This window comes from Caretta caretta, chromosome 20 (genome assembly GCF_965140235.1).
Source record: "Caretta caretta isolate rCarCar2 chromosome 20, rCarCar1.hap1, whole genome shotgun sequence".
NCBI classification, from domain to species: Eukaryota; Metazoa; Chordata; order Testudines; family Cheloniidae; genus Caretta; species Caretta caretta.
The window spans coordinates 24,164,489-24,189,227 of NC_134225.1; the positions used below are offsets into that span (position 1 = coordinate 24,164,489).

Below are 24,739 nucleotides of genomic sequence, written 5' to 3' on the forward strand. Positions count from 1 at the left end.
CAGACCCTTCTGGACTTTGGCTTGTGGTACTTCTCAAAGTGATCAGCTAGCCTATTCCATGTCTTCTCAGCATTAATAACCCTGCAGCATCACAAGTGACTTTATAGCGTAAAATGTTTTGAATGAGTCTTTTTATTCAGCTTATTATACATTTCAAGCCCTGAAGTCACCAGCTCTGGTTCTACATTTCTTTACCTCCGCCCTGCAGGAATAAATGCTTCAAATTCAAACACCTCCATGGGGACTTCTTTCTTCTGCAACTTCTGAATGAATTCCAGATATTTCTCACCCACTTTGTAGGGCTTGCAGTACTCAGTCATGTTCTCGTACCCCACTGGAATCTTCTCTGCCTGAGTCTGCTGCAACTTGAACATCCTCAAGGTGACCTTATGGAAATCCCAAAAAGCATGAAACACCCCTAGGCCTAGGTGACCCTCTTTCTCTTGAATCTCAGGTGTGTCCCCCAGGCTCTCAGTTCAGTTTGTGAACAAGGCTCCTGCACAGGCCCCACGGTTACCCACACTTTCCTGCTTATTGATATATCTGCCTAGCATTTTAGTTTCACTTTGTTAATGAAATTACACAAAGAATTGCATTTAATTTAAATAAACCTGCATACAAGCCCATTAGCCAGTCAAAACACAGACCCCTACCCCATATCCAGCTGCTCTAGGAACTGTACTTCAGTCATGGTCAGGTGAAGCTGGTGAGGGCTCCTCGGGGCCGGATTAACCTCTTGTGGGCCCCCTATAGGGGCAATGGAGCATGGCGCGGTGGGGGTCGTTCCCCGGAGCGACGGGCCAGCCAGGGGCCGTTGGGCATGGCATGGCAGGGGTGGCCCTGCTCCGCCCAGCCCAGTGAGAGGGCCCTATTTACAAACCAGCAGTTGCCAGATGCACAATGGCCTGCCCGGCTCTGTGCTGCCAGCGTGCCCCTTCCCCTCGGGGGTGGGCCCATGCCATGCCACACAGCCTCCCCGCCGCCCCTGATTCCCTATGGCCAGAACCCCCCAGACCCAGGGGCTGGTGGGGTCTCAGGGCACAGTGCAAACAGAGCAGGCTGGGGCCCGTCCTGAACGTGGGCCCGGCTCTAAGGCACCATTGGTGCCATTGTAAACCAGGCACTGGGGCTCCTCTGGGCAAGCCAAGAGAGGACTTCACCTCCTCTATGCTGAATCATATACAGGACGAGCTTTGCTCACTGGCTCTGAGCCTGCTCTCTAGCCTCTGTGTTTGTCTCCATATCGTCTGTCACCAGATTCAGCCTTGTCCCACAGACTCCCCTGGTAAACTAGGAGGTTTGTGGTCACTATAGCTATGTATGTGACCACTGATCCTTGCAAAGTCAGCACTAAAGTGATGCTCAGGATGTGATCTGAGTTCCGATTGCTTGAGAACCATCACATTAATTATCTGTATAGTAGAGAAAGATCAGGTGGCTCTGTCCTGAATGATGACTTCCCTGTGACTGGGGCAAGTGGCACAGCAGTGTCATACTCACCCGTGTCAGCACCTCATCTCCTTGGTAAATGAGTTTCCGGATATGGGAGACAATCCTCTCCCGCACCTTTTCCAGCTCCTGCCGACGAGAGTTGGCATCACTGATGCACGTCTTGTAAGAAACTTCTGTTTCCTGAACCTGGGTGCAGCAAAATAAAGAATGAAGAAGCAGCAATGCCAGGCTGGGAACCCTGGAAATCACAGGCAGGCAACCACAGTGCAGCCAGGAGTGAGGGTGACATGTGATAACGCAGAACACAAAGGGAGATGAGCTGGATGGGGCTATCGGCTTGTTTGTTAAGCATTTATATTAAGTCTTAGTGCTGATTTTCAATACTTTTGTTGATACATTTTAAAAAATCAAAGATTGGACAAATATTTTTGTGAAAAATTTAAAATTTTAGTAAGGCTGCAAACTCTCCATAAGGCTAGTGAATTCAAAACCCATCTGTGTCACTGGAGCATTCTGCGTTGCTCTGCAGCACATTCAGTTGTAATGCTAGGTGTTCAGCCTATAGGGGTATCTAGCCCAGCATGGTAAAGCCACTGAGCATTGAATATTCCTCTTTACATGAGGAACAAGCTACTTCAGGGTCCCAAACTCTTCTGGGCACAGGTGCCTTTGTGGGTGCCAAAAATGGGAAAGAGCAGAGGATATCCAAAATGATTAAAGGCTGAAAACTCAAGACCTAGCCCTGCTCAACCCCACATCCCAACAGCAAAGGATGAACCTGGTAGCCTCATAATATTTTACTTTGAGCACAATATTTCAAGTGGCTTCTAGTTCGTTGAGTCTGTTCCCCAGTTATCTGTATAAGAGAGAAGTGATATAAGCCCAGGTTTCAGAGTAGCAGCCGTGTTAGTCTGTATTTGCAAAAAGAAAAGGAGTACTTGTGGCACCTTAGAGTCTAATCAATTTATCTGAGCATAAGCTTTCGTGAGCTACAGCTCACTTCATCGGATGCATCACCTTCAATTGTGCCTCCTCACGAGTGCGGCGCCGTTTTTCCAGCTGCTTGTTGGCGCTGCCAGGGTGGGTTGCTGCTATGCTCTGGTACTCATCTTCTGCCTTGGCACTCAGCAGCTTGGCTTTCTCCAAATCCTCGCAGCGTTGTATGTAGTGCAGGCGGGACTTGCGCAAGGATGACAGTGAATCATTCTGGAATCCGAGAAGGAGGGCATTTAGGGCACATCGTCAGGCTGGAAGGCGACTGGGACCACAAGTCTGCTAGTCATAAAAGCATCTGTTTCTTGGGTGCCGAGTGTCACTTACTCTAAGGCCACTGCTAGCCAGTGTCAGACTGTGGAGAGGACTCTATGCAAGTATCACTTACAAGACCAAGGAGTAGGACTAGAACTCAGCATCTCCTGGCTCACTGCTCCTGACCACACTGCCCTGACTCATCATCACACTCAAGTTGCAGTGGGGGAGGTTTAGATTGGATATTAGGAAAAACTTTTTCACTAAGAGGGTGGTGAAACACTGGAATGCGTTACCTAGGGAGGTGGTAGAATCTCCTTCCTTAGAGGTTTTTAAGGTCAGGCTTGACAAAGCCCTGGCTGGGATGATTTAACTGGGAATTAGTCCTGCTTCAAGCAGGGGGTTGGACTAGATGACCTTCTGGGGTCCCTTCCAACCCTGATATTCTATGATTCTATGATCATCCTCACTGCACACCTCCAACTAATTATTTACATATTAATGATGACTGTCATTAGGCTTTAGAGCATGTACCCCATTGAGATGAATGGGTATCTCTACACTGCAATTAGAGACCCGCAGCTGGCCCATGCCAGTTGACTAAGGATCACAGGGCTTAGCCTAAGGGAATGTTTAATTGCAGTGTAGATGTTAGGGCTCAGGCTGCAACCCAAGCTCTGGGACCTTCCCACCTTGCAGAGCAGTGTAGGGCAGGGTAAAGGGTTCCCAGTAAGGCTGCTGTTAGCACTTCTCCCTATGTGCTCTGAGAGGCCCTGTGTTCTCAGTGTTCTGGGCCTGTAGCTGTCAAGATGGCCTGGATCTCTCACCATTTTCCACCTCTTGGTCTCTTACCATTCTTTTCTGTTCCTTTAGCCATTGATCTTTGAATTCTTTCCGCCACTTCTCAATTTCATTCCTCTTGGCTGTGAGAGGCTGCAAGGGAATAAAGGTGCAGGTGAAAACAGCTTAGCTATACTCTAGCTCAGCCAGAAGCTATTGATGCAGACACCACTGAGAACCCTATGTTAGACAGGAAGTCACATGAAATGGTCACAATGGTCTCTTCTAGCCTTAACATTTCTGAGCCCCTAATGTCACCCCTCACCCTGTGTTACAAAGGCTGGAGCTGTTTAAGGATCAGTGTCAGGATGCTAACCCTACCCCTCTACTGCTGCAGCCTCTTTTCATACCCAGACAGTAAAGGGTTACATTAAACCAAGTCACTTCATGTCATCAAGATTGCAAGAGGGGAAAGTCTGAAGCATCTGCCCTGCCTCGGCCTGAGTAACTGGGCAAACTAGTGGGGAGGCAGAAAAATGCCTTCCGGGTCACCCAGAGTATGTTTACACTGGAATTAGACACCCATGGCTGGCCCAGGCCACCTGACTTGAGCTGCAGGGGCTTGGGCTGTGGGGCTGTTTAACTGTGGTGTACATGTTCCGGCTGGGGCTCCAGCCTGAGCCTGGACATCTACAACGCAACTAAACAGCCCCATAGCCTGAGCCCCACAAGCCCAAGTCAGTGGGCACAGGCTAGCTGTGGGTGTTTAACTGCAGTGTAGACATACCCCGAACTGCTCTGCAGCTTCCACTGCATCCTAAAGCTAGACTAGGTTCCAGACTGTGTGTGTCTCTCTCTCCCTCCCTCGCACACACACATGCACACCATTGAGAGGAGTAGGTACAGATCCTCCCAGCGCATTTAGCTCCCAATAAACTGTTACACACAGATATGCCAGGAGCCCCTGCAGAGTGGCACTCCATGCTATAGCATGTGATCCCCCTGCACAGGTCCTGGCATCCTGCCAGTTCAGCAGAGCAGAAACACTCTTCACAGGCATGGAAGAATGGGTAGGATGAGCCACAGCAAGGTTCTGCTCTGGAAAGGGACTGTGTAAAGTCCCTGTGTTTGTTGCCTCCCAGCAATTCCAGATCAAATGTGTGCAATTCTTTAGTAAGAAGGAACCACAGATTCCACCTGGCCCCTGAGAGGCAAGCTGGGGTCTTTCTGGCTCTCACTGTCACTGTTGACCCGAGAGAGCTGAGGTACCATATGGATGCTGGTTACATGGGAAGGTGGAGAGAGACATGGTTTGAGAACAGCACCAGCTCTGGCATCTGAGGCTATGACATCAGAAACCAAAGCTCCCAGAATGCTGCTCTGTTGGGAAGTAACTTCCCTTTCCCAGAAGCTGGGTGTGGACTTCCTTCCTGTTTCTCTCAGTCAAATCAGAGAGAGCATCTAGCTCCCAAAAGATTAATGGGCCCGCCCTTGAACTACCCTGGCTGCTGCCTTTGGCTAACCAGTGAGATTAAACTGTGACCTAAGCAGGAAATACAGTACCTGGCAGTATTCTCTCAGCTGCAAAGCCCCTGCAGTCTCAATGGCTAAACTCCCAATCTTTATGTCATGTTCCAGGACCATGGTGTAGAGCAGCTGGAGTGGCATGCAGACCTGGAGAGGCAGAGAGTGTGCATCATATATACCAGGTAGCCACAACAGCTTCTCCAGGTTAAAGAGCTTTTGCTTATTATGAACTGAAATGGTTGTCCATGTTGATTACAGCTATAACAAACACACACTGCACATCACAAAGCAGCATCAAAGGGAGTATTTATTCTCTGTTCCACTCCTTTGACATATTACGAATGCATCCCTTTGTCTACTGCATAGAACAATCTTTGTTCCCTTTATAACCGTATGGAAGAAAAAGGGAATTGTCCCAGCTCTGAGAGCTTTATTAACTATGACAGTTAATGCTAGACAGAACTTTTGGAAGGAATATAAAACCTCCTGCTTCAGGACTTAAACCAATCTCTAACTATTAGGAATTAGGATGAACTTTCATAGGAGGCAGATTACCCACAGCTGCCTACTGTGCAGTTTTTTGCACCTTCCCCTGAGGCTTCTGGTATTGGCCACTGGCAGAGACGGGATACTGGGCGAGATGAATAATGGGTCTAATCCAGTCTGGGAATTCCCATGTTCTTATGTTATGTCGGTATTTGGAATATCCTTAATGCCCTTGCTTAGACTTGTACCCAGCAAATTACTGAACTTCTTCGCAGTACTGTACTTTTAACAAATGGGAAATCATGTCCTGTAGGCTTCAGCATGATTCAAAACAGAGCTGATTTAGCTCCATAAGTGATGTATACACAGCGGCACAATAAACCCTCTTGTACAGTGAAAGCAATCCAAGAAGGAAAATCCAAAAGAAATTATACCTGTTGGTTAATGGTATATCGGCCTGATTCTGCTATCTTCACAATGCTTTTGGCAAACTCTATTTCTGTGAAAGGGAAGAACAGGTTAGTGTCTAGATCTTCAGTGGCAGGGGGATGTCTCCCAAGAACAGAGGTATTGCTCAGCCAGTATGTGAATTAGCATCATCCTAAAGGAGGTTTTAGGACTAGAAGAATTTATAGCCCGGCCTTTTCTGCTAAGAAATGATTCTGCATTTTAATATCTGGTTCAGACCCAAGTTAGAAAAGCAACCTTTCACCTGTTCCTTGTTAGCTTATTTGAATCCACTGCTGCCTGCAGTAACCCCCCTGCTGGCTCTGCAGAGAAACACCAAGCTATGAGAGTACAAGGTCTTAAAGCTGGCCCTAGTTCACCCTTCTGCAATGAGAGAATTTGGTACCATAAGTGGAAGCAGTGGAGAGATTATGGATTCCGCTAATGGGACTCACCATAATTCAGGCGTTTATCAATCCAGCTCAGCAGTTCTTTGACATATTTACACCACGTTTTGGCATATTCAAGTGCTGCATCAACACCACCTTCGCATTTTATCAGCATCTCATCAGCCTCTTCAACTGCAAAAATAAATCCAGACTCAGAAGGGCTTCAAAGGCTCCCCCAGGGTGAATCTCTCTGATATTTTGGCTTGTGCCATCTTCACATAACAACAGGTCATAGAAGAGATCTTTCATGGAACAACAAGGCTATACAAGCTATTTCACCGCAATCGGCAATCTCACACCAACTCCCCAGCACAGCCATATGAGTTTTAGGCAATTTAGATACATTTTATTGGGGACCAAATGCATTTAAAATAGAACTTTTATTAAGTTTATTTTTTGTAAATTAGAGGCCAGGACCCATTGTGTGATGGTAATGGGAGTGACGAATTGCAGTTATGCTCCCTCTCTGCTCCTTGAGGATGCTGAGACCGACTCACAGCACTGAAGTTAGCAATTCTGACAGAACTTCAAGCCAAAAGTTGTCATCACACAAATTAGAAAATGGCTTCTCTTCAATGTAAGATTCTCATGAGGGGAGACGTGGTTTTATATGGGACTTTATGATGCCAGTGATGAATACAGAACTGATGAGTCTATGAAAAGTGAGCAACAACAGCATTTCAAATACAGTAACTGATTTTTATTATTGGGAAAATATTTATTGTACTAAAAATTGACAGGCAGCTATAGAAATATAGAGAATTAACGTCCCAGTACTCAAAAGTCAAAGTCAGTGTACGAAGGTAGGTGTTAGTGGGATAACAGGTGAAAACATGTGTAAACAAGGGGCTCAGAGGGGGTATGATGGGTATTCATCCCACACTTACCTGGAAAGGGTTAATATAGATTGAGAATGGGGCTAATTAACCCAACAGGCCGCAGCTGAGGGGAATCAAGTGGCTAAGTAATCCCCTGACTGCATGAGGCAGCCCATATGAGGAAGAAGGAGCAGGGTTGGGATAAAGACAAGTAGCCCACAGTTACTCCCTGGGAGTAGGCAGTTGAGAGGCTGGTGAACTCAGAGAGGGGGAAGGTAGGAAGGAGAAGGTTCAGGAAAAGGTAGCAAGGTCTGTGAGGGAATAGACTTTAGCTGCTGAGCTAGAACCCAGAGAAGAGGGTGGGCCTGGTTCCCCTACCAGCCACTGAGGGAGGGGCAGTGGAAGGGAAGACTGCTGGTGAGAAGGGACTTTGATACACAAGCCTGAAAGGGACTGGCTGGAGGGCTGAGTCATGAAGAGGCAACTCTTGGAGCAAGACAGAGGCTGCAGACAAGCCAGAGAGGATGGAGAGATGATGTGCAAGTGCAGAAAGGGGTGCTGGCCTTGCAGAGCTAATTCCCAGAGTGTCCAAGAGGAGGTGTTATCCTGGTGGTGAATAGAGCACCTCATCTCAAGGGTTTATAGGGAGCAATGTGAATACTGAGCTTTAGAGCCCCAAATGGACACATATGACTATATTCATCTCTGCTGGAATCTGCCATGGCCATATAAGGTAATGGCAACCAGGGGACATCTGAATTGTACATTCTTGTTCATAGGTGGGGAACAAGAGCCAATGACAGAAAATGGATCAACTATTCTTGAGTCATCTATATATTTTACTTTGCTTCTCTTAAATTACCTGTGATTTTCATCTGCACCTGCCCCTCCAAATTGCTTTTGCTCTTGTAGAAATTTTCATCCACCTATGGGAAAAAAAAGGAAGAAAAATATTATCCAGATGTTTAGAGGAATTTACTAAGAGCTGGTCTTAGAGTTGTCGTCTTCTTTCCTGGGAAGTTTTATGTAGTGAGGAAGGTAGCTAAAGACTTGACAGAAGGCTAGTAGCATAATATAAAACTCCACAATTTACAGGAATGTGGGAACTGTGACAGGGTGTGCACACCCTGCACTGGGACTGCAGGGGTTAATTCCTCTCTTTAGGCTGAGGAGGCCACGCCCCCTCACCCCTGTTGGGCATGTGCAGGCCAGGTATAAAAGGGAGCAACCCAATTAATTTGGGGCTGACTGCTGGAGAGGAAGGAGGTGTTCTGCAGACTCCTGCTGAAGAACTGCCGGCGCGTCACATAGAATCATAGAATCATAGAATATAAGGGTTGGAAGGGACCCCAGAAGGTCATCTAGTCCAACCCCCTGCTCAAAGCAGGACCAATTCCCAGTTAAATCATCCCAGCCAGGGCTTTGTCAAGCCTGACCTTAAAAACCTCTAAGGAAGGAGATTCTACCACCTCCCTAGGTAACGCATTCCAGTGTTTCACCACCCTCATAGTGAAAAAGTTTTTCCTAATATCCAATCTAAACCTCCCCCACTGCAGCTTGAGACCATTACTCCTCGTTCTGTCATCTGATACCATTGAGAACAGTCTAGAGCCATCCTCTTTGGAACCCCCTTTCAGGTAGTTGAAAACAGCTATCAAATCCCCCCTCATTCTTCTCTTCTGCAGGCTAAACAATCCCAGCTCCCTCAGCCTCTCCTCATAACTCATGTGTTCCAGACCCCTAATCATTTTTGTTGCCCTTCGCTGGACTCTCTCCAATTTATCCACATCCTTCTTGAAGTGTGGGGCCCAAAACTGGACACAGTACTCCAGATGAGGCCTCACCAATGTCGAATAGAGGGGAACGATCACGTCCCTCGATCTGCTCGCTATGCCCCTACTTATACATCCCAAAATGCCATTGGCCTTCTTGGCAACAAGGGCACACTGCTGACTCATATCCAGCTTCTCGTCCACTGTCACCCCTAGGTCCTTTTCCGCAGAACTGCTGCCTAGCCATTCGGTCCCTAGTCTGTAGCTGTGCATTGGGTTCTTCCGTCCTAAGTGCAGGACCCTGCACTTATCCTTATTGAACCTCATCAGATTTCTTTTGGCCCAATCCTCCAATTTGTCTAGGTCCTTCTGTATCCTATCCCTCCCCTCCAGCGTATCTACCACTCCTCCCAGTTTAGTATCACGATGCGGAGGTCAGCCAGATGGCAGCGACACCACCCCCCACCCCGACCTCCCAGGCTCCAGATGCCACAGAGGGAGGAGAGACTGGGGGAACCCTGAGACTCCAAGCCGCAGAGAAGTGGGTAGGAAGTAACCCAGGGAGGTGGTCGGAGACCCGGAGACTAGCTCAGCGTGTTTTGGCTGGATCCCTGCCGAGCTGGTGGTGGGCAACCCTGCCACCGACAGGGCCCTGGGTTGGGACCCAGTGGAGAGGGAAGGCCCGGGTCTCCCTATCCTGGCTGCCGCCCACCCTCGAGTGGTGGCCTGGCTCACCACCCCTACCGATTACGAGGGCCGCTCTACTAACTCAGGCAGGTAGGCCGCACAGCCCTGATTGCAAGAGAAGGTGGAGTGACTTTGGTTGTTAGGCCACATTACTCCAAGACCCAGAGGGGTCGTGCAGAGTTGCCCATGGGCCTATAATGACCCATGCCCCATCCCAAAAGGGGATGGGGTGTGCATGATCCATGACAGGGACAAATAAGCTTCTAACCCTGTTAGCTCTGGAGAAAAGCCTGAAAACGTAACATGAGTGCAGCCTAAAGGCTCAAAATCTGAAGGCAAATAAAAAACCCAAGTCTATTTTCAAAAATCTCATGGGTTTTTATAGATTTGTATAAATTAGGGCTAGAAGGGAACATTGGATCTAGTCTGACCCTCTATATGGCATTAAATTTCACTAAGACACTAATTTGCAGTGACTAAGGCAATTTTCAGAGTAACAGCCGTGTTAGTCTGTCTTTGCAAAAAGAAAAGGAGTACTTGTGGCACCTTAGAGACTAACCAATTTATTTGAGCATGAGCTTTCGTGAGCTACAGCTCACTTCATCGGATGCATACTGTGTAAACTGCAGAAGACATTATATACACACAGAGACCATGAAACAATACCCCCTCCCACCCCACTGTCCTGCTGGTAATAGCTTATCTAAAGTGATCATCAAGTTGGGCCATTTCCAGCACAAATCCATGTTCTCACCCTCCGCCCTCCCCCCCCCCCAACTCACTCTCCTGCTGGTAATAGCCCATCCAAAGTGACCACTCTCTTCACAATGTGTATGATAATCAAGGTGGGTCATCTCCAGCACAAATCCAGGTTCTCTCACTCCCTAACCCCCCTGGATTTGTGCTGGAAATGACCCACCTTGATTATCATACACATTGTGAAGAGAGTGGTCACTTTGGATGGGCTATTACCAGCAGGAGAGTGAGTTTGTGTGGGGGGGAGGGCGGAGGGTGAGAACATGGATTTGTGCTGGAAATGGCCCAACTTGATGATCACTTTAGATAAGCTATTACCAGCAGGACAGTGGGGTGGGAGGGGGTATTGTTTCATGGTCTCTGTGTGTATATAATGTCTTCTGCAGTTTCCACGGAATGCATCCGATGAAGTGAGCTGTAGCTCACGAAAGCTCATGCTCAAATAAATTGGTTAGTCTCTAAGGTGCCACAAGTACTCCTTTTCTTAAGGCAATTTTGAGCTTTTAAGCAAATCTCATGGATTTTTGCTGCCAGATTCATGATTTCTGAGCACTTTGGGTTGACAGTACTGCCATCTTGTCCACCTTTTTGCATAGCGTAGGTCCTAGAACTTTACCCAGTGATTCCTGGCATGGAGGAAATTACTTTTTCTTAATCAGCAAGAGTGAATCCAAACTGCATGCATTTGAAAATTCCATGAAGTATTATTTGTTCTTTAGCCCCCAAAATAAAATTAGCCACGCTTCTCACTTTCTATTCTGTACAGGTTCTTCTAGCACAGTGGTGGGCAACCTGCGGCCCATCAGGATAATCTGCTGGTGGGCTGGGAGACGGTTTGTTTACATCGACCATCCGCAGGCACAGCCCCCCACAGCTCCCAGTGGCCGGGAACAGGGAAGCGCAGTCACTGGGAGCTGCGGGTGGCCATGTCTGCAGACGGTCGATGTAAACAAACTGTCTTGCGGCCTGCCAGCAGATTACTCTGACGGGCCACAGGTTGCCCACCACTGTTCTAACACCATCACTGTATCTGTGCACCTAGCATGTCTCTCTCCTTTGGTAAGAATTCTAACCAAAAAACAACTTCATTTCCCTTGCTAGAATAAACGTTACTTAATCTCTATTGAAAAGGGTTCTCTTCTTTTCGCTTACTGGAAGCATCTTGCTCTCTGGGATCAAGTCTGTAGTGTCCGTGCTGTCTGTGTCATCAATGAACATGTCAACTGTCCTGTAAAGTAAATAAACTGATTAAATAATAAAGACTTAATGCTATTGGAAGCTGCAAAATGCAGGATTAGAACCATGGCACTTAATTTATTGCTGAGCCCATCTCTTCTGGGGTCTAAAAGGCAGAATATGACTAAGAGAGAGGTCAATCTGTAACCAGCTGGTTTTTGACCTGACTTAGTCCAAATTATTATTATTTAAGAATCTAACCAGAAATGATCATTGTAGCCTTTAGCAGAGTCAGGGGATCCATGTCTCAGCTGAAGGTAGTTATAAGAAAGAGATGCCCAAATTCTGCTCTGTTAAACCCATTTAATCTCAATTAGTTCATTGGGTTTCGTAGATATAACTGAGACCAAGCTTATGGAGCATACACAAAGGAGGGTTTATAGTGCAACTATAGCTATTGCATACCCAGCTGAAGCCATCGGTGGGTGTCTGCGCCTATCCCAGAGTTAACTAGAGCAACAGAACAAATATACCCAGCAGAATGAGCTCTCCACCTTTTATCTGTTTGAATTTTAATAGAACTGTTGTTCTTATAAACCCCACCATTTAATATGCTACAAAGCAATAGAGATTACCTAAATAAACCCTTCTCTGCCATTTTATCTGCTTTTATTTCATGTGAGTTTTTCTTTTACAAATTAAATAATTTTATTGGAGATGGTGCACTGTAGTGGGCAAACATAAAACACTTGAGAGAAGACAGACATGTCCTTCAGTGTTTGATTATATAATATAGGGCCAAGTGTGGAATTTACACTAGTGAGCACTGACTCACATAAATAGCCCCATTCACTTCAAGTGATCACCATCACAAGGGAGGATTCCACAATCTCTCTCAGAATGTGTGTGGATTAAGGCTGAAAGACAAGATCTTCAGAGCAGAGATTGTCATTAGCTCTGGACAGCACCTAGCACAATGGGACCCTGAATCAGGTTGGCCTCTAGGTGCTACTACGATATACATATTAAATGACTACAACAACAATGGGCCAGACTCTGCTATCGCTGGTGTAAATCCAGAGCTCCCTGAAAACATCCTCTCTAGTAAGGTGCTGCAAAGTTCAGAAGAAAGGTACGTGATTGACTATCTTAGGAAGCCTGGAAGATAGTAAAGTAAATCCAAGTTATAGGCAGAAAATCTCGAACCTAGAGAAAAAGAAGCAGGGAGGGGACTCTGATGATTTTTCTAAACATGAAAAGGGTATTAATAGGCAATGGAGGTAATGAGTCACAAATAATATATACAGTGAATGTGCAAACACTGTAAAAAAGGAAAGGGAAAAAGCAGATATGAATGGTTAAGGCCCCATGGAACTGGAACCAGACCCATCCTGTTTGTGTACATACGCATTTCCAAGCGAGATTTCTAAGGCGTCCAGACTCCGGAAAATCTCACTGTACCGCTTCTTGTTTTCAGACCCTCTCACTTGATGGTTGAGACCTGGAGATAAATAGGAAAGAGAAACAGTTTTGCTAAGAAATCCCAATGGGCCTGATCCAATGTCCACCGAAGTCACTGGGAGCCCTGTGCATTGCAGTGAGCTTTGGATCAGGTCCAATATACAGAGAATGGTGAGGAAAGTAGCAAACCATGGTGGGCTAACAGGAGGGTAATAATGGGAGGCCACAGATGGGAGGAGATAAAACTGTGGGAAAACCAGACATTTTCCAAGGCTGCTTGGGTGACTGAGCCTCTTGGAAACGGGAAGCCAGATCCAGAGCCCACTAATGTAAATAGGAGACTTTCCACCAGCTCCATTGGGCGAGGGAACAGGCCCAAGATCAGATAGGTAAATTAGCAGGAACTCTCTCGAATAGGTTCTGAACTGAAATAGCAGAAGCACTGCGTATTGGTGCTAATGTGCATTGGAGTGCTGTGTGTGAGATGCTTGCACATAGTACCTGTCTGCACGACACTTGGATCAAGTTAGTAATTGGCCTCTACTTTGGAGCTCGAGTCTTGTGTATCAGTTAGTGGTGCATATGATTCGTAACGTGCATTGGCAGAGCTGAGTGTGTATGTAGCACTGCAGATTGGGATCAAGATGCATGGGCAGGGCTGAGTTGTGGAAGTTGTCCATTGCTTGAACAACACATGCTATCCTGTGTTGCAATGTGTTGTGTGTAGTAACCATTTCTCAATACCATACATGCTTATTTCTGGTGATACTCTAGCTGCTGAAATATTATATGTGCTGTATTTCATGACAAGCATTCATAACAGCAATAAATTCCTGCCACTGATCTTCCAAAGGCCTGAGTAAATTGCACAAACACAAGGGTGGTTGTGAGCACATGTGTTTTATGCAGGATGTACAGAAGGCAAATTTTGCTTCCTACTCAGATACATTCAGTTAGGACTATGGACAGAAACTAGACTTGTCCTACTGCAGAAAAGCAACGGCATTTTTTAAAATAGAGAACTAGGCATATTTGGTATAAACAGAAGTGAACTTCACTCTTCTTTTTTTTGGTCCCCCTGACATTCCAGGAAACAGGATGTGGTTGACCTAAATCAAGAGTTACTTCACTTGTAGCTGAGAGGTGCAGTCAGTGAGCAAGCACTTGCAAATGTCACTTAATGGTGCTTGATGGAAAAGTCAGTGTCTTTTCTTGTTAATCTGACTACAGTACAGCTGGTCTGTGTCACATCTGAAATATGCAGATTTTCAAGTCAGGTTTTTATTAGAAGGTTGGCTGCTCTGGCAGCTCCTCAGTGAGGAGTGGACTGTGGAACCCACACACAGCCCACATCGTAAGGTCCATTGCACAGTCACACTGCCCCTGGGGAGTCCAGGGAGTGGGGAATTCTGCCTGTCTGAACTCCCCAGTGTGCAGGAGGAAGGCACCTGCTGTTATGCCCCTCCAGAGGTGCTGTATACTCCCCACTGCAAGCCAGCCTTTTCCCTCAGGCTGATACAAAAGGAGATGGGTGAGAGGAAAGGAACAGGACATGACCCCCCTTTAAGGTGGCCTGTGCCTGCAAGATCATAGATAGAGTACACCTATTCTCACAAACTTTCTTTAAATTTGAAGCAGAATTGTCTGGCAGGAAGTGAGGAGGCTGTGAAGGTTCTGGACAGAAGCTTTACAGCGAAGCAGAGAAAGACAGAGCAGCTTTAGAGATAATCTTGCTTCCATATTCTAAGAAATATGGGTCCTGGGTCAGGTGAAAGTGACTCTGTGTCTGTCACGCTGTGTCAGAGGCCAACTCATTTTAAAAAAGCATCATTAAGAGTAAAGGGAAAAGGCCAATGCAGCCCACCCCAAGCCTATCCATTTGATGGGCCATGGAACAGCCTGGGTTAAAGGAGCATGGCCAGTTTCCAAGCTGCAACGAAGTTCAACACAGTGCAGGCACCTCTTCTATGCAATGGAGCACAAAGATGGGAACGTTTATACCTTATTTGTCTTTGCTGAGCAAGAAACTGAGATTAATGGTGACATCATTCTTCAAAAGTCTGAGCATTTCATCCCAACAGGGAATGTAACCCAGGAGTGCTTTTACCAAAGGCCAGGAGGAAGTGTAGAGGTCATTTGGACTTGCCTGCCAGCCTCATGAAAGAAATTAGAGCTGATTAAAATTAACATTGATGCTAATACACCATTGTAAATTGTATCCTATTGCTTGCCCAGTTACCTCTCAGTGGTCCCACATCCAGCCTGTGACTTCCATGTCACGAGAGAGGAACTCTCCAAAGGTGAAAAGAAAAGGAGTACTTGTGGCACCTTAGAGACTAACCAATTTATTTGAGCATAAGCTTTCGTGAGCTACAGCTCACTTCATCGGATGAAGTGAGCTGTAGCTCACAAAAGCTTATGCTCAAATAAATTGGTTAGTCTTTAAGGTGCCACAAGTACTCCTTTTCTTTTTGCAAATACAGACTAACACGGCTGTAATTCTGAAACCTCTCCAAAGGTGAAAAGTCTGATCACCTATAGCAAACCTATTGTGGCCCTGCAAGTACAGTTGGGTTACATGTTGGCAAGGATACATAAGTAACACCAGGGCCTCCCATAAAATGCCAGGAGTGAGCCCGAATGTCAATGAGTGGCCCCAACAGAGAGCGGGACCTAAAATGTAAGGTAGAATCATGTTACTCTTGCAGAATGACCAGAAAGACACAACCCAAAGAGTCTAATTTACATTGCTTCATCTGTCCCACCTTGGGAATTGTGAACTAGACCACTGCAAAGAGAAGGGGCACATCTATCTCGCAGTCATTGACTGTTTTTTTGGTTTTTTTTTTTTTAGATTTGTAGAAATTCTGCTCCTCACTAGACCCACAACTCAATTGGTCATAAGAGCATAAGAATGGCAATACTGGGTCAGAACAACAGTTCATCTAGCCCCGTATTCTGTCTTCTGACAGCGGCCAATGCCAGCTGCTTCAGAGGGTGAGAACAGAACAGGACAATTTTATCAAGTGATCCATCCACTATCATCCAGTCATCACTTCTACCAGTCAGAGGTTTAGGGACACCCAGAGCAAGGGGCTGTATCCATAACCCTCTTGACTGATAGACCTATCCTCCATCAATTTATCTAGTTCATTTCTGAATCCAGTTATACTTTTAGCCTTTACAATATCCCCTGGCAATGAATTCCACAGGTTGACTGCGTGTCATGTGAAGAACTACTTCCTTATGTTTGCTTTAAACCTGCTGCCTATTAATTTAATTGGGTGACCTCTGGTTCATGTGGTATGTGAAAGTGAATAAGTGTTCTTTACCCTTTCTCCACATGAGTTTATAACCCTCAGCTGTCTCTTTTCCAAGCTGAACAGTCCATTTTTTAATCTCTTCATATGGATGCTCTGTCATATGCCTAATCATTGTTGTTGCCCTTTTCTGTACTTTCCAGTTCTAATAACCTTTTTGAGATGGAGTGACCAGAACTACATGCAGTATTCAAGGTGTGGGCGTACCACAGATTTATCCATTTCCTAATGTTTCCTAACATTGTTAGCTTTTCTTTTGTGTGCAGCACATCGAGCAGATGTTTTTCAGAGAACTATCCTTGATGATTCCAGGATCTTTCCATGACTGGTAATAACTAATTTAGATTCCATTTTGTATACACTACTGGGATTGTTTTCTAGTGTGCCTTACTTTGCAATTATCAACACTGAATTTCATCTGCCATTTTCTTGCCCAGTAACGAGATCCCCTTGTAACTCATTGCAGTCTGTTTAAGATTTAACTATCTTGAGTAATTTTGTATAGTCTGCAAACTTTGCCACCTCACTGTTTACCCCTTTTCCTACATCGAGTATGTTGAACAGCACTGATCCCAGTACAGATCCTTGGAGGACCCCACTGTTTACCTTTCAAGTGGGCAAATTGACCGTTTATGCCTAACCTTTGTTTCCTATCTTTTAACCTGTTAATGAGCCGAGAGGACCTTCCCTCTTATCCCATGATTGCCCACTCTGCTTGAAAGCCTTTGTTGACTGGACCTCATCAAAGGCTTTCTCAAAGTCCAAGTACACTATATCCAATGGTTTCAGAGTAGCAGCCATGTTAGTCTGTATCCGCAAAAAGAAAAGGAGTACTTGTGGCACCTTAGAGACTAACAAATTTATTTAGGCATAAGCTTTCGTGAGCTACAGCTCACTTCATCAGATGCATGCAGTGGAAAATACTGTCTTTTCCACTGCATGGATCCGATGAAGTGAGATGTAGCTCGCGAAAGCTTATGTTCAAATAAATTTATTAGTCTCTAAGGTGCCACAAGTACTCCTCCTTTTCTTATATCCAATGGATCACCCTCATCTACATGTTTGTTGACACCCTACAAATTCTAATAGATTGAGGCATGATTTCCCTTTGCAAAAGCTGTGGTGACTCTTGCCCAACATATTTCTACTGCAATACTCTTGTTCAAGCATGGAATTTCTATTCATAGAGATTCTCTGGTACTGTTTAGATTTAAGATTTTTATTATATTTGACTCTATGCTTTCTTTCAAAAATAGTGCCACTCCCCCATCAGTGCAACCTACTCTCAGTCCTATATATTTTGTACCATGGTATTACTGTGTCCCATTGTTTATCATTCCACCAAGTTTCTGTGATGCCTATTGTAGCAATATCTTCATTTTAAGACCAGGCACTCAAGTTCACCCATCTTAGTATTTAGACTTCTTGCATTTGTATACAAGCACTTATAACATTTGTCATATTTAGTTGTCTGCTTTCATGTGACATAATTGAAGGGTACTCATTTTTGGTTGATTGTGTCATCTTACTTCCTACTGCACTTTATGAACTTCTATCCTCTCCTTTTTACTAGGATATTCAGTATTCCCTTTAATAAATCCTCCACTCAGGGATGTGTCTGTCCAAACCATGTGCTTCCTCCGCACTGTCAGCTTTCCTCTAGCCTTTAGTTTTAAAAACCCCTTTGCTGGCATGTAAAATTAAAAATTTTGTAATCTTGTTCCATTTTGGTTTAGGCTGAGCCCATGCTTCCTGTATAGCTCCTCCTTTCCCAAAAGATTCCTCAGTTCCTAATAAACCTAAATCCCTCCTCTGAACACCATCTCCTCCAAGCATTGAGATCCTGCAATTCTGCCTGTTTCACTGGCCCTCTATGTAGAACTAGAAGCATCAGAGAATACAACCACAAGTCATAGCCAAGTTAAAAAACCTCTTTTCTGATTTTGGCATTCTGGGAGAAATAGTCACTTCGTAAAGTGAGGCACAACATATCTAACAAATCAGCTGAAACTGGAAAAATTAGAGTCACAAGCGGTCTGGTTAGGAAGTTAGATTCCTAAAATCTTGTTTTCTTTCTTGAGTGGTCACTTTCCCTTCTCCTTTATTTACAGAGTTGTAGAAATAAAAGATATTGTAAAACAGGAGGAAGTGATTCATCAGGGTATTTGATCTACTTAGCACAAATGGCGACGGGCAAAATGATAGATTATGCTTTTGAAAGTGAGGCTTGATTGAAATGGAATATAAAATAGAAATAGCCTCAGTCACTCAGGTTCCTTCACTGTATTTATCATTAAAATTTCAACTTAAAGCAGAAAGAAATTGGATTTAAGACGTTTTCCTGTCCTAGCAAATGCCAGCTCCATTAAGCACCCAGCTGTGTAGTCAAAACATACGTTCATAGGGATACAGATAGTCCCTTTCTTATCTAGCAAGAACGCCCATCTGTCCTAACCGGCTGTCAGCCTCCAAGTGGCCTTTCAGCACATACAGGTCCAGACCAAACTCTTTACATGCCCAAGAATCTCTGATAAAGGAACGTCATCCCATTTAAACATAAGCTACTTGTATTCACTTTCATGGCTCATCACCGACCATAGTCCACTGTTGCAAAAAAGGCAAATGTCATTCTGGATGTATTAACAGGAGTGTTATATGTAAGACATGGAAGGTAATCATTCCTTTCTCTTCAGCACTGGTGAGGCCTCAGCTGCAGTGCTGTGTCCAGTTTTGAGAATCACACTTTAAGAAAGATGTGAACAAATTGGAGAGAATCCAGAGGAGAACAACAAAAATTATAAGAAGCTTAGAAAACGGGACCTATGGGAAAAGGTGGAGAGAATTGGGCATGCTTGGTCTACAGAAGAAGACTGAGGGGACACTGTACAAATCTTATATTTATATGGTTGTTATTAAGAAAACAGTGATCAACCTCCAGGATCAAGGGCAGGCTGAGAAGGAATTGGCTTTACAGCAAGGAAGAGTTAGGTTAACTATTATCCTTTCTAACTATAAGGATAATTAAGCACTTGAACAGCTGTCCTAAGGAGGCTGTAGAATCCCCATCATTGTTGGTTTTAAAGAACAGGTTAGATAAACACCTGTTGGGGATGGGTCTAGATATACCTGACCCTTTTTCAACACAGGGGAATGGACTAGATGACCTCTTGAGGTCTCTTCCAGCCCTACATTTCTATGATAGTTTCTCTTTCGCTATCAAGATGTTGATTCTCACCTTGAATTGCCCCATGGTGCCAGCCTCAATTATTCACTTGTTAAATTTTCACAGTCATCTTTGTGCTTTCTCCCATGTTGTCCCTCATGATTTGAAGTAGCTCCTCAGAAATATCTACAAAGCTACCTCATTATACTTCAAATAATTCTTTAAAACTCCTTTACTGTAAGCTTACAAAAAACTTGACAATAGTTAGGCAATGGGTGCATTGAGGCTACTGCCCAATATGGTCTCACTGTTTTCTAGCACTTCCACGTCAGTCTGTTTTTATTCACCTTTTGTCTCTTATTGTAACCTCTTTGGGGCAGGGACTTCCTAGTTCTGTGTTTGCGAAGTACTTAGAACAATGGGCCTCATGTCCATTACTGCAACTCCTAGGTACTACTAATACATTAATTTGTGTAGCCATAAACTACCTTGAGTCTTATGAGAGATCTTAACACTATATAAGTAAACAAATACGCTGGTCAGTACCAGAGAAGAGGAATAATTTTTCACAAAGAATACTTGCTCTGGGGAAAAGAATAGTGGGCTAAAGGTGAAACAGGATAAATGTCATTTAGATATTATAATAATAATTAATAATGTGTTGCTCTTCTGTGGCATGTTCCATCTGAGGCCCCCAAACCCCTTCACAAATATTACTTAAGCCCCATAACACTCATGTGAGGCAGGGAAATATTATTATCCCTATTTTATAGGTGGGGAAACGGAGACACCACGTGGATGATCAGGGAGTGCAGCAGTCTGGTAGCGGAGGGATCATGGAGAAGTTAAATAAGTTTATGGGCAAGAAGGGTCTTTCATACCTGATACAAAAGGCTGAAGTAGATTTGTGACATCTCTAGCAACCCTATTATCTAGAATATCCTTGCACATTCAGGGTCTGTGAGGGGGTTCTGGTCTGGACAGGGGGTTGGGGTGCAGGGGGGTGAGGGGTTTGGGGTACAGGAGAGGGCTCTGGGTTTGGGTGTGGGGCTCAGGGCTGGGGCAGGGGGTTGGGGCACAGGCTTACCACGGGCGGCTCCCCGTCAGTGACGCAGCCAGAAGCAGCTAGGAGGTCCGGCTCCTAAGCGAGGGGGCTCCTAAGCGAGGGGGCCAGGAGGCTCTGTGCGCTGCTCTCGCCCACAGGTACCGCCCCCCGTTCTCATTTGCTGTGGTTCCTGGCTAATAGGAGTGTGGAGCCAGTGCACAGGGCAAGGGCAGCATATGGAATCCTGTGCCTCTTCCTCCCCACCCCAGAGCCAGACCTGCTGGCTGCTTCTGGGGCACAGCGGGGTGCCAGGACAGGTAGGGACTAGCCTGCCTTAGAGCTGCAGCACCACTGGACTTTAACGGCCCAGTTGGTGGTGCTGATTGGAGCCGCCAGGGTCCCTTTTCAAGCAGGCGTTCCAAGTCGAAAACCAGACCACTGGCAACACTAGTCTGCTCCATCGCTGCAACAGAGAGTAATGAAACCCTTCCAGCACCAGCTATGCATATTGGTTTACAACATGCAGGATAAAGAAAGGGGACTGCTGTGCAAGGCTAGTGCTGGGGCACAGCTGTCCAACTCTCAAGAGCTAGTGTCAGCAAAGGCCTGTCACGCTCCTGGCCTCCATAGATAACTAGACCAAAAGTCATCTGATCTACATCTACCCTGCAAAAGGCCCATTAGCCTTGTTTTCCATTCACTCTTGTTGCGGGAAAGGCAGGCTCCCCTAGTAGTGGGTGTGCAGAGCAGGGTGGATATTTTTAGAGGGAGTTGTTGTTGCTCTGCAGAATGGCAGAAGCACCACTTCCCTTTCAGCCACTGACACCTCATTTCACAGTAAGTGTATAATTTCAAATCCTAGAACAGCTGACTCTTTGGTTTGGTACCAGCCTTCCAGAGTCTCGGGCTGCTGCAGGAATTCCCAGTGGTGCCTGCTTTCCCTGCTCTTGATACTGATCACAGACTCAAAGAACTATTCTTTCCTACCAGATCACTTCTCCCTTTGGCTGCAATACAGTCTGCAGAGTTGGTCCAAGCACTCCAACTGCACAGGACCTCAGTTCTCAGTCCATGTTCATCTTTTAAGTATTGCTGGGAACTGAATCTGTTCTCCACATAAGGACATATGAATCTCAGGGGCAGTAACTCAAAATCCACTGTCTGCACTGCAGTCTGATCCAAATAAACTAGTCAGAAGCTCTCTCAAGCCTTGCTACTCTCCTCTGTGAAAGCTTCTCTACTTTTTGCAACCTAGACATCTCCTCACACCTCATCCTCCTATTATTAACAGAAAAAGCAGCTCAAGCTGCCAGTTGTGAGAGGGAAGACTGAGCTGAAGTTGGAGAGGTGATAAACAGGGCCCTACACAGTATTATTAAACTTGTGCCCCTATGCTTCCCTGAAGGTGGGCCCCAGCCTGCGCTGCTGACCCCAATGTGTCGAGGGGGCACAGCCACCTCCCCTGCCTATGGATCCCCAGAACCCGCCCCCCACTTGCTGACACAAACCAAGCTTTGTACACAGCAGATGCTGCAGCAGTGGTTCAAGGCAGGCTTCACGCTGTCACGTGGGGGCTGCATCTTGCCAAAGCCCATGGCCCTCCTGCAGCTCCTCGCCACTCCTGGCTCACCACGAGAATTTTGACAGGAACTACCAAGCAGTAATAACAATAATAATACGTGTATGTGTGTGTGTGTGTGTGAGTGTGTATGAGAGAGAGAGAGAGAGAGAGAGAGACTGTATTGGGGGACTGTGACTCATGAGAGGCTGTGTGTGTGTTAGGGAAGTGTGAGAGACGGTGAGTGCAGTGTCACTTTAAGTCCCTCCCTCCTTCCCCTACGCAGCGGGACTCCCTCTGCCCCTCCCACTGACTCATCTGGAAGTTTTGTTCCTCCTGTCCTGGCCCTGGCACGGCCCCTGCCGGAGACCGGCACAGGCTGGCAGGGTCCAGGGAGGGACTCCGCTCTGGGCAGTGGTGGGCTGGAGCTAGTGAGGGAGGGGGTGGGGTTGGTGTCGGGGAGAAGTCCACCAGCCCAGCACAGGGGAGGGGCTGGAGAAGAGAGGATTCTAGCTGCGGCCTGCGACAGGAATGGTGCCCCAAATTTTCGGGTTCCCTATGCCGTCATGTATGTTGCGTATGCCTATGGATGGCCCTGGTGATAAAGGGAGCAAGAATAAGCTATCTGCTCAAAGCGCAATGTCTCTGTGTGTGCCTGTGGGACGTGTGTTTTACAACACAGTGCTTCGCAGATTTCTTGGAAAAGTCAGAACCAAACTGTTTTATAGACACAAGACCATTTCCTATAATCTCCTTCGTATTTCTCACATTCTCCACCTACTTTCGTGTGTGCATCACCCCAAGCAAAAGCACTAAAGCAAATTATACATAGCTGATAGGAAACAGAGGACTGGCTAAGTCAAACTTTCTCAGCAAGGGGTGATACCTGACACGAGTATAATATAGCAAAAAAAAAAAAATTAGACAAAATTTTACTCCAGTTCCAAGAAGGAGACAGCCCTTTTAAGATACCCTTAGGTCCCAAACCTGTGGGGAGCAGCCACAATGACAGATTTGGGTGTAATACAGAGAAATATTGAACAGTTCTGCAGAAATTCAAAAAGCAGCCAACTTGGTCAAAATATAGGTAACACAGCTAATGTGCAGTACCCAGGGTAATGTCAATACTACATCATAATACTCTGCCCTTTACTGAGGTGTTCAAAGTGCTTTATGAATGTTAATGAACTTAGCCACTCAACCCCCAATGAGATCTTCCCTATCAAGGTACCTATATGGCTCCCAGGAACTGTGGTCAGCATAATTATCCCAGTTTTGCAAAGTGGGAAGATGAGGCACAGAGAGAGGTGACCTGAGACATTCAAGGCGTCACACAGTCAGCTGCGGATATTGTAATAGAACCCAGGAGTCCTAACTCCCCACCTCCTGCTGCGACCATTAAACCCCATCTCTTTCCGAAACTATTTGGGCCAGGCTTTCAGTTGCATGGAATGACACTGGGTCACTGGCTAATGTTGAATCAAATACTTGTGACAGACTTGGCATTTCCAGCCTGTTTCCCATCAGGCAGAGCTGCTCCTCTCTAGTAAAAGCATCACACACACACACCCTTCACTCTCAAATCACAACAATCAGCAATACTAGCATGTTATACCACAAAGAGCATTTTTTTTACCCTAAAGATCTCTTCATACTATTTATGGTCAAAAAGTCCCTACAGGCTCAAAATGCTGCTGAAATCTTTAATGGTGGAAATTGAGCACGTGCGCAATAGCCTGTTTGCAAAATAAAAATAAAGTAATTGTTCCACTCTTTTCTCTCTTTCTCCAATTAGCACAGCTTTCTCTCCCTGAATGGGAAGTCACCTGGAGTGTTGCGTTTGGTAAACAAAGCTGGCTTTTTTTTTATTTAGAAAAAAGCATGTGAAATCTTGAACTGGTTATTTCTGCACTTTTGAGAATAGGAAAATGCCATGTGGCCCGAGGATGTTTATGGTTGACGAAGAGACTCTTAAAAATAGGGGTTATAACAAAAAATGTTTAAAGAACCTCAACCCAGAAGAGAGGCACTGTGTACTGCAGGAGATGCATCCACATTCTCAGAGAGAACGCTGGAGCCTGTGACTCCTGGTAATGGAGACTCTGCATTCTTTTCTCTCACTAAGAGTTTAGCTTGCACTACAAAGTAACCCACAGCTGCATCTGGAGGCAAGAAAGAGCTGTAGTAAAGCGCATGGAACAGGCCAGGTCTTCATGAAAAGGCAAAGACACAGAAACGTTAGTTTACCATTGAGCTACCACAGCCTGCTAGGCATTTCAAACTGACACACTAGATGGCCCCTATCCCACAGAGCTTACGTTATAAACCATTCACACGGTTATTTCAAATGCCAACACATACCACTTGGTTCAGGGTCTCCCATGACTGGGTCTTCTGTGTTTTGGTCTGAAAGCAGCAGGGTCCCGGTTTACCCAGCTCTGGATCGCAGCCAAGTTGAGTAAAACACAAATCCTTGACCAATTCTGATGTTATCTGGTTAGCCAGAGAGTCCATATGAGTTGTATGCTAAGGGAATTGACAGAGAAGCCCTGGTCTAAGTGCAGCCGCTTTAACCAATCTACTTCCTGCAGACA

General features: G+C 45.7%; 1 protein-coding gene across 1 annotated transcript in view; it reads right to left on the reverse strand.

Annotated features, from left to right (window-relative positions):
• Nucleotides 1–24,718, reverse strand: part of GMIP (GEM interacting protein) — a 39,049-nt gene extending 14,331 nt beyond the window's left edge. Inside the window, exons 1-11 of the mRNA XM_048832052.2 lie at nucleotides 24,507–24,718; nucleotides 13,006–13,099; nucleotides 11,575–11,650; nucleotides 8,070–8,133; nucleotides 6,396–6,521; nucleotides 5,928–5,992; nucleotides 5,044–5,154; nucleotides 3,553–3,633; nucleotides 2,470–2,658; nucleotides 1,501–1,638; nucleotides 196–386 (exon numbers count right to left, since the gene is read on the reverse strand). Coding sequence (XP_048688009.1) covers nucleotides 196–386; nucleotides 1,501–1,638; nucleotides 2,470–2,658; nucleotides 3,553–3,633; nucleotides 5,044–5,154; nucleotides 5,928–5,992; nucleotides 6,396–6,521; nucleotides 8,070–8,133; nucleotides 11,575–11,650; nucleotides 13,006–13,099; nucleotides 24,507–24,528 — 1,157 coding nt within the window. The 5' untranslated portion in view covers nucleotides 24,529–24,718. The remainder of the gene's footprint in view (nucleotides 1–195; nucleotides 387–1,500; nucleotides 1,639–2,469; nucleotides 2,659–3,552; nucleotides 3,634–5,043; nucleotides 5,155–5,927; nucleotides 5,993–6,395; nucleotides 6,522–8,069; nucleotides 8,134–11,574; nucleotides 11,651–13,005; nucleotides 13,100–24,506) is intronic.
• Between the last annotated feature and the right edge of the window lie 21 nt (nucleotides 24,719–24,739).